At 37.9% G+C, this 10,073-nt stretch overlaps 1 protein-coding gene across 1 annotated transcript; it reads left to right on the top strand.

The window, feature by feature from the left end:
- Positions 1-2,005: 2,005 nt before the first annotated feature.
- On the top strand, positions 2,006-9,633 carry G6PC2 (glucose-6-phosphatase catalytic subunit 2). The gene is made up of 5 exons (XM_019453903.2): positions 2,006-2,239; positions 2,793-2,902; positions 4,789-4,900; positions 7,149-7,264; positions 8,050-9,633. The coding sequence occupies exons 1-5, from the start codon at positions 2,022-2,024 to the stop codon at positions 8,559-8,561; spliced, it is 1,068 nt and encodes a 355-aa protein (XP_019309448.1). The 5' UTR covers positions 2,006-2,021; the 3' UTR covers positions 8,562-9,633.
- The last annotated feature ends 440 nt before the right edge of the window (positions 9,634-10,073 follow it).

Raw genomic sequence — 10,073 nt, 5'->3', positions numbered from 1 at the left:
AGAACCAAGGGTGTAATTCTGGGCCACCTGGAGGAAGAGCAAAGTGTGGGGAGAGCCACTGTTGGCTGACTTCCTAGTTCTCCTCCTACTGAAATGATAAGAATGATAAAGGAGATCAGTTAAGTTTCTCACTGTGGATAGAGATTGATACCCACTTCCTGGTAACCATTTAAAGTCACTTCCTGAAAAACGACCTGCTGCCACTCACCACCAGTCAAACCAGTGATCTTGTCCACAGATACCAGGCTGTATTTTAACCTCCTTCCAGATGCTCATCACAGAAAGCTCAGTGAGGGAGGCGGCCATCAGCATGCCCTGCTGTAGGAGTGCCACTTCAGTCGTCACCACTGCCTCACCTCTTCTGGGCCACAATGCCGAGTTTGTATGCAAACTGTCACCAGCTTTATAATTTCTCATTAGAGTAGGGTTTTCTTTAATTCTAGACAGAATCTCTGAAGTCTTGGGAAGATACATCAGTCGATGTAAACATTGAATTTGACAGAAAAATCCAGTTACATACAATGACTTATATACTAAATGTCATTAAAGCTTCTTTCAGGTTGACTTTTGAAGGGGCGGTGGGGGTGCTTAAGGCTGAAAGGAGAATAGATAATATATAAATTTCTTTATAATAATGATTCTCAACCCCCTCTGTACATTGGAATCATTTGGAAAGTATTTTTGAAATACCAGTGCTTGTGTCCCATCACCAGAAAGTTAATTTGCCTGGGGTAGGACAAAGGTAGGGCATTTTCCAAAAATATCCAGAAAGATTTTAATGGGCAGTCAAAGCATTTCCTCCAAGGGCAGCAACAGAGGCTGGGGGCGGGAGGTGGGGGTGGGGGGAGCACCTAGGGAGGCTGGATCCCCATGACAATGGCGCTGTTGAATGATGGGGCAGGACTCCCAAGAGAAATCCAAGGACTCCAAGAGATATCCTTTGAAGATGGTTCCTAGTGAGGAGGCTGAGATGAGAGAAGACAAGGATCTGAATGGTAAAAGAACAAACACGTGACTTACTTTCACCCTCCGCCGCCCAGTGGGGGCGCTTCATTGCTTTCTGGGGATCCTGGAACGCTTCAACCTCTGGGTCTTTCTGAGCTGTCTGCCCTTCTGTGTATTCCCAATCTACATGTTTGTTTGGGTGTTTGAGTGCTTCCCTCATATTTCTGCTGAACACTTTTGTTTTCAATAAACCATTTTCCTGATTGGTCAAAAGCCCTTTAAAGTTGATTTTTATCTTTCTGTGGCAGGAGTGATTCCCTGACTCAATTGTATTCCCTTGTCCATAAAAATATGACTCATTCTTAACACAGTTCTATTACCCAGGTGACCTCTGTGTCTGCTTTCTTGCCTTATAGTCAAAAGCCAATACGTTTCCTTGCAGATTTCATGTATTTCATGTATTTCCTTCTCTATTCCTTATATACCATATCATTCTCTCTGCTAAAAGAGAAATATCAAAATATTTTTAGTTAAAAGTCTGCAATCAGAAAATAACCTATCATAACATATAAATTTTTCATGCCCAGATATTTACCCATACGTTTTTCTCTAAGACCCAATAAAATAGTCAAAGAGCCACAGTCTATTTTATATTAAAATGCATGGCTCTAAGGGCTATTTGACATGCAGTAATTATTTGCGTAGTCTTCTAGCCAAGCATAGAAATTGCCAATGTCTCTGCCCTTGAAGGAAATGAACTGTGCAAAAAATTTCAAGCAAACATGATCCAACTGTGTACACAAAAGGGAGATTGCATAAGAAATTCATTGTGTCTCCACCCAAATTTCCCCTCGACTTGCCACAGATCAGCATGTACTTCACCTCTTTGGCACCAATTAAGATCATCAACACATGAGCTTTTCAGCAGAGGAGGACTGATGTACCCTCTCACAGATGGCCAGCATCACATGTTACAGTAATGGCCAGATACGCCACATGGGTAGTGTATAAAAACGGTGGGACTCAGAGCACTTCAGCTCCGATTGCTCTATGTTTAGAATTGCCTCTCTTTCAAGATGGATTTCCTTCATAGGAATGGAGTGCTCGTTATTCAGCATTTGCAGAAGGACTACCGAGCTTACTACAATTTTCTAAATTTTATGTCCAATGTTGGTGATCCCCGGAATATCTTTTCTATTTATTTTCCACTTTGGTTTCAACTTAATCAGACAGTTGGAACCAAGATGATATGGGTAGCAGTCATTGGGGATTGGTTCAATCTTATTTTTAAATGGTAAGCCTTCTGTTTTCTTTCATTTTTTGTAAATCTTATTCTTAAATTTGTAGCTTTGGCTTAATGATCACATTTCAGATGTGTGTAGTTTCTACTTAGAAAATCTTTCAAACATGCCAATTGACTTGAAACACCTATTCATAAATAGAACTTACAAAAAGCATAGAAACGTATACTTGATCTGACTTAAAAGTAAATTCCAAACCCTGTAACACATATGTTGTGATTAAACAAGAGGTTAGTTAAATGAACAGCACCATAATGAACAGATTGATAATTCCAGGGACCACCCAGTCTAAGAATCCAAAGCACCCACAGAAGTTTTCTTACAAGGAAAAAAGTCCCCATTTTTACTGGAAACTAGGATGCCAAAGCTCCAAATGACTGTCATCCTCTGTAATAAGAGACAGACCAGAACCCAGTCTCTTAATCATGAACTTTCCCCATCAACCCTCTGCTTGAGTAATTTTTATAGGAGAGAATAACTAATCTCCGGTTAAGCAATAGTTGTGTGTTTAAATATGTATGCATATTTGTATTTCTTTAAATACAGGATATTGTTCGGTCATCGGCCTTACTGGTGGGTCCAAGAAACTCAGATTTACCCAAATCATTCAAGTTCATGCCTCGAACAGTTCCCCACTACATGTGAAACAGGTCCAGGTAAGCAATTATAGCAGCCTCGAGTTACTAAAGATATTCCAACAGAGAGTCATTATGTATGATTATTATCTAATAACTATATGATATTATATAGGTATTAAAGAAAATGTCATGAGTAAGGATACTAAAAGTCCATAAGCATAACAATTGCTAATGAAAAGGAAAGCTTTGTGAACAATCATTTTGTTATTTGTAAAAGGGTAAGTTGGGAGACTACTTTCTAAATGATTTTATATTTGGCATTTATTTCTGGGAAGAATGTAATGGTTTGATTCTAAAACAAACAAAAAAGTTAGCTAGAAGAAATTGCCAAAGAACTATATTAAAATTCTAGAAATGTTGACTTGTCTGTTGCTGAGCAACTTTCAAAGTTATTATGGATCTTTTGAGAATCTCATGAATGAGGTAAGGACTTCCTGGTTTTACTACTGCCAGTAGAGATTATTTCTAATCATAGACTTTTTTCTTTCAAATTTCTTTTTTTCTCTTGTATATATAGAATATAAATAGACTTCTTGGGCCACTTCCTTTTATAAGTAAGATTCTGCATGAGTGTAAAATATTTACTATGAAAATTGAGTTTAAGTTTTGAAAAGGTTTTTAAAATATATATTAAGGTAAAATTACATGTTGTTTTAATTTATAAGAATGTGTGACATACCTTACCACAGTTTGTTACATAGCATAAAATTCTTTCCATCTGACATCCTGAAACTCATGCTGAATATAGTCAATGTGTAAGTTCCTAATGAGTTCTCTGAATATCTTCTTTCTTGCTCCCATAAAAGTACACATCCATCTGTTATATTATTTATCACACTGTACTGTAATTAATTTGGCTCCTCCAATAGGCTATGCATTCCATCAGGACAGAAATGATGTATATTTTTTCTTTGTGAAACCAACGTTGGATGGACAGATGGATGGATGGACAGACGGACGGATGGATGGATAACATTTGAGACAATTGAAATGCTACTTTGGTTTATCCCAGAATTTCCCAGTGTGTGTTCTATCTCACAAAACATTTTCTGGAAAAAAAAAAAAAGGAATAGTGCATTCTATATTCACTCCCTAAAGATTTACAGCTCATGTAAGCGTGTAAAAGGCTCTGAAAAATCCGGTATAAGATATAGCTTTGAAAGAACTAGATCTATAAGAAATAGATTGTCTTTTTTAATGTAGTGGTTTTCAAAGAGGCGTGTTTAATCTGAATAAATCTCCACTTGATAAAAACTCATGGTGAACATCAAAGTGATCTTTTAAAAAATCAAGCAGCATGGGAAAGACATTCTGGGAACAAAAAGGCTGCCAGGCTTCGTGTGTCAGGACTGATGCCCTTTACAGCTTCCCTGGTCCATTTGATGACAAAGACACCTTTTGCAGTGGCCAGACACAAGATAGGCACTGAGGTATCTGCTAGTTTATAGCAGTTAATTGTAAGTCAGTTGGTAAACCAGAACATAGTAATGATACCCTTCAGATGTTTTCAGCCCAAAGAAAATAAATGGATTCCAGATCCAACACAAGTACTTTAATTTTCTCAACAATTAAAAACAACTAGCCATGAAAAATAAGCAGGGATGTGGCAGATTTGGGTGTAACAGCTCAAGTTCTTAATTAGCCTTGAACATTTTGATTTCTAGAATTTGATGAACTTGAAAAATCTGAAAAAAAAAATTCTTGAAATAGTGTTTTGAGGCTCAATTTGACTCAACTTCTTTTATTTCTACCTATTCTTAAACATTAAATATAGCCTGTGGGTTTTTTTTTTTTTTCCTGAGTTGTTTGTAGCTTTCATGGCTAATATGCTATTCTGTGGTCTACTTCTAATACTGATACGCTATTAACCACCTTTCAAATGGATCAGCACTTTGTTGTTGCAGGAAGTCCATCTGGCCATGCAATGGGCTCATCATGTGTCTGGTATGTCATGGTAACAGCTGCCCTGAGCCACACTGTCAGTCGGATGGATAAGTCGTCTACCACTCTGCACAGGTCAGCTTTGCTCCAGTGTCTGTACCACTGGAATGTGAATACAGAAAGTCTTGAATACAGAAAGACTTTTTAAAACATTTCCTTTGGCATATTTTTAGTTGTTGAAATGTGCTTATCCTATCTATCATAGCCAAAATAGCAAAATGAATAGAAAGTTAATATTTTGCTTTAAGGTAATCTACTCTTTGGCTCAGAGCTATTGCCACATTGGTTGGAAATGTTTAATTGACTAATGGCTTGCTGGAAGTGCCTTTGGGTTTCCATAATACATTATCACTTTAGTAGCTCGTAAATAAGCCGTCTAAAATTATATAAGGAAGTATTTTTGCATGCACATTCCCTTGCTTTAAGATTAACAAGAAGTTTTGAGAATCATCATTACCTTTGAATGTATCAGTTCAGAAAAATTACGTTTTCTTCTTTGAATAGCCAACATTTTTGACATCAATAACATATTCTAGCTTAAAAGACTATTCAACCTTTTTAATTAAAAACATTCTAAAGGCAAACTTAAATTTGAATGTTAGTAGATTTAATGTTAATAGAATCATAATGTTTAGAAAGGCCTACAACTTTAAGATTATTCATAATTCTAATAGGAATTGGGATGTTTCCTTCTCTTCTCTCCTGAAATACTTTTAACTATCATTAAAACAATCCTGGGCATCACTTGAATCATAAATTATTAGGCTACTGAGATAAGATTTTTCAGTTAATTGCTTAAGAATACTATAACATATACCATCATGTTAAAGTTCTTCTAAAATAAAAAATTTCCAGGGTGCCTGGGTGGCTCAGTCGGTTGAACATCTGACTCTTGATTTCAGCTCAGGTCATGAACTCATGGCTTCATGAGTTCGAGCCCACATCGGGCTCTGTGCTGACAGTGTGGAGCCTGCTTGGGATTATCTCTCTCTCTCTCTCTCTCTCTCTCTCACTCTCTCTCTCTGCCTCTCCTCCACTCATGCTGTCTCTGTTTCTCTTAAATTAAATAAACATTTAAAAATGAAAAAAATAAAATTAAAAAATTCCAAGATCTATTGCACATTCCACTTTTAAAGTAGTATTGGACAATAAAAGAAACAAACCACCAAAGAGATTTGGGTATTTTCAAAGTTTATTTTAGTGAGACTGCAACTTGTACGCCTTAAGGTGTTTATTATCCAACCGCAAACAACAACAGTAAAGCATTGTAATGAAAAGAAATTAACATTTTCTATCCATGGACAAGTTTTCAAAATAGGAATCTTAACAAGCCTCACCTTTTCTCTGTAGTTCATTTCTTCCTCAAATTTCCAAACCTTAAAAAACCTTTCTTTCAAAAAAATTCTATGATTCTCTTTAGATTTTTATAACTGTAACATTTCCTTTGTCCATCAATATTTATTGAGTGCCTATTCTTTATCGTAATATTACCAAATTTCTGTTTATTCTTCTTCCCTATGGATAACTCCTGCTTACCTCCTCTTGGAAAGTCTCTTTTCTTTCTATTTAGTTTTTTCCATAACCAGTCTGGTCCAATTATCAGGAACAAACATTTGGGAGCAAAACCCCAAGGATTCCTATAACTGAATATTGCTAATTCTTTATTAAAATGATGAGCTTGGACTTCAATATTTTTGTAAGCTTTATTGCACATTGCTACTTCTAAGCTAAAGTATATAATGTTTAGGTCAATTCCCTTGTCCCTTATTTTCTATATGTGAAAAAACAAGGAATCAGGACTCTTGAGAGTCTGTGAAATTGAACCAAATGAAAATTTGCCCCTGATGAAATGCTTGTATGATTTTCATCAGAGTGGCAGTGGACTCTCCAGTGAATTTTCTTCAGAGAAAAAAATGTTGAGAGGATAAAGGTGAAGCACATATCACAGAGAGTAAAAATGTATAGGATCCTTTCTAGGTCTTCCTGGATATTAATAATTCCCCCCAAACTTGAATTTACCATACTCCTTTAAAATAATTATCCAGGTATCAAATTATCTTCCTTTTATAGCATTTATTAAAATCTCAGGATATCGCACTGGTCAAGTTTAATGCATTGCTAAATTTTAGGAACCTCTGTTAAAACTTTTCAAATCTTACGAAGCACATAGAAACATTTTGGGGAGAGAAAAGTCTCTAGAATCATAATGTTATATCACATTTAGAAGAGTCCTCTGAGAAAGATCATCTGGTGTCACCCCCTTAATTTTATGAGTGATACAATTTCTCTACTTTTTACGCTTATATCTATTCTTCCATCGTAGACTGACCTGGTCATTTCTTTGGAGTCTTTTTTGGTTGATTCAAATCAGTGTCTGCATCTCCAGAGTATTCATAGCAACACATTTTCCTCATCAAGCTATTCTTGGAGTAATTGGTGGTAAATATGATCACTTACCTTTAGTTGTATCCTTGGAAAGCTTTAGTGTCATTTGTTTTATGTTGTTAGATTCTCCCTGGTAGGTAGTATCCCAGTCTCAGGTAATTCTGTCAAGCCACTGATACTAAATGCTACCCTGGGAGCGTAAGCAGTTCAACACACCTCTCAAATCCTTCATGTACACAATGGCACAGTCTCAATCGATAGCATTAGCACATAACCTGCAGGGAGATGGGGCTTCTCTGAAGTGTGGCCAGGGCCACGTCTGACTCCCAAGCCTTCACCTCAGACTGCCTGCTCGTGTCTTGGTTCGGGGACTTCATAATGGCCCTCCAGCCTGCACACTATGCCACTGTCTTTGATACACCTGAAGTGATTATTACATGACCATGGACTTCATTTAGCAGCTGCTTTGTATTCCTGAAGCGGCACTCCCCATGACTGAGTTTCCCCCATGTACCTTTTAAAGGCTCTGTAGTTAATTGGCTATGGCTATTGAAATATTAATTGCAAGTACCCAAATCAGTGCTCTGCCTATGTAGTATTTGTCTCCCAGTGCCACAGATTCCTGAGTGATCCACCTGGGCTAACAGGGATGGTTGAAAAGACCATGTGGGCAAGTGTGTGTTTTTATTTAATAAAGGGGCTTTGGAAAATGGATAGAACCTAGACGTCTAAAGACTTTCATCATGAAGACAGTGGTAAATTCTTTAATGCAGAGAGGGATGATTCCTGAGGGGCTTGAGGGCTCATGGTCATCTTCAGTGTCTTTTTCTGATCCTCAGGCATGCTTGTGGCAGAGGCCTTTGAGCACACTCCAGGCATCCAAACAGCCAGTCTGAGCACATACCTGAAGACCAACCTCTTCCTCTTTCTGTTTGCACTGGGCTTTTACCTGCTTCTCAGACTGCTTGACATTGACCTGCTGTGGTCTGTGCCCATAGCCAAGAAGTGGTGTGCCAACCCGGACTGGATCCACATTGACACCACACCTTTTGCCGGACTCATGAGAAACCTTGGGGTGCTCTTTGGCTTGGGCTTTGCAATCAACTCAGAGATGTTCCTTAGGAGCTGCCGAGGGGAAAATGGCTACAAGCTGAGCTTTCGGCTGCTTTGTGCTGTGGTCTCGTTGATCACACTGCAGCTCTACCATTTCATCAAGATCCCCACTCATGCAGAGCATTTATTTTATGTGCTGTCTTTCTGTAAAAGTGCATCCATCCCACTGACTGTGGTTGCTCTGATTCCCTACTGTATTCATATGTTAATGAAACCAGGTGAAAAGAAGATTAATTAGAGTTGTACAGGGAGTTAGTGCTCTGTGGCCCCAGCCTGACACTCCTGTTCCATCCTCCAGCAGAACCACGGGCAGGGGGAGACTGGAGGCTTCCAAGCAGAGGTCACAAAATGGCAGCCACTGGCCCCATCCCACTATACCTATGTTTAGTTTGGCCTTCACAGTGGTCTCCCCCCACCCCAATTTAAATTAGTTGCCAACATTTGAAAACCAGAATATTTGGTATAAAAATCTGAACTGTGTTTTCTTGAAAAATCTGACAATATGGCACCTCAGGACCTGCATTCCCTCCTGGAAACAATCTACTGTTATTGACTGTCCCTAGTAAGAAGCAGCATTCTCTATTTTCTCACAGTCTTTAGCACCCCAACAGGAGCCTCAGTATCAGTTGTCGTTACTATAAGAAGGTCAGGATGCTTATGGTTCCTGTGGGCATTTTAGTGGGAGCCCCCCTCAAATCCAATCCCTTCAGTTTTCAGATAAGGAAAGGGAAATTCATTCAGGAGAAAAAACTTGCTGTTGTCACACCACTGTCAGAACAGGAATTAGAACCCAAGTCTTCTGACATATATTTCCATTACACTGTTTTGTTTCTTCATTTTTAAGGAGTAAAAATCTGTAAGAGTGAATGCTTCTGTGATGATTGCCATGTAAATCAGCTGTTTTTCCAGAAATGCCATTAAAATGCCACAACCGGTTTGACTCACACCATACAGGGTGTTGATGGGGCCAGTGATGGGTCTAGATGTGGCTGCATATCCAGGGGAAAGGGGTCAGGTTACTGTATAGACTTGAACCTCTGCTTAACTCCTGGTCTCTTTTTGCAGTAGTGCTTTCCAGTGTCAATAAATGCTGAAGATGCTCTGCTCAGAACATTATTTACCAGTCTTTCAAAACCAAGAAAATCAAGTCCTTTCCTCAAGGTCATGCTCCAACCCAAGAAAACTATTAATTGCATCTATCTATTCGGGTTAATCTCTATGTATCCTGAGCTGTGATGAAAAATCTATAGCTTTACTTTAGAGAATTATTATTGAAAGAATATTAATATTATACTGAGAATTTCTCAATAAGAGTTTTTTCCCCCTTTTTCCTTTCATTGTGTCCAGTAATTCTGGACTTTAAATTCATAGGTATGTCATTCCAATCAGGTACATTTTGAGTCAGACTTTGCTACACAACTCAATTGCCTGTGGTCCACTACAGTGTTTTATGTAACTCTACTCAAAAATATAAATACGTGAATTATTTCAGATGATATAATAAACTGTCCATAAGTATTTATGAAAACTTAACAGTTCAAGTAAGTACTAGTTGGCAAAACATTAGTTGAGGGTAACAAAAACTCGAAAAATCAAAGATTTTCCTCGAAAGGAAATTATTGTTTCCTCCTGTAAATGTATTTATAGAGTATATGCTGTTGCTTTTACAAAACACACATAAAAGTTTTGGGTTTTTTTTAATGTTTATTTATTTTTGAGAAAGAGAGAGACAGAGAGTAAGCAGGGAAGA

The sequence above is a fragment of the Panthera pardus genome, unplaced genomic scaffold (assembly GCF_024362965.1).
Source record: "Panthera pardus isolate Hobbes unplaced genomic scaffold, ASM2436296v1 HiC_scaffold_10, whole genome shotgun sequence".
NCBI lineage: Eukaryota > Metazoa > Chordata > Mammalia > Carnivora > Felidae > Panthera > Panthera pardus.
The sequence above is the reverse complement of the archived record's forward strand: the minus strand, read 5'-3'. Positions and strand labels throughout refer to the sequence as shown.

Coding starts and splice junctions, on each gene's coding strand:
- G6PC2 (XM_019453903.2), top strand. CDS start 2,022: ATGGATTTCCTTCATAGGAATGGAGTGCTCGTTATTCAGCATTTGCAG. Junction 2,240..2,792: donor TTCAATCTTATTTTTAAATG/GTAAGCCTTCTG, acceptor CTTTAAATACAG/GATATTGTTCGGTCATCGGC. Junction 7,265..8,049: donor TATTCTTGGAGTAATTGGTG/GTAAATATGATC, acceptor TCTGATCCTCAG/GCATGCTTGTGGCAGAGGCC.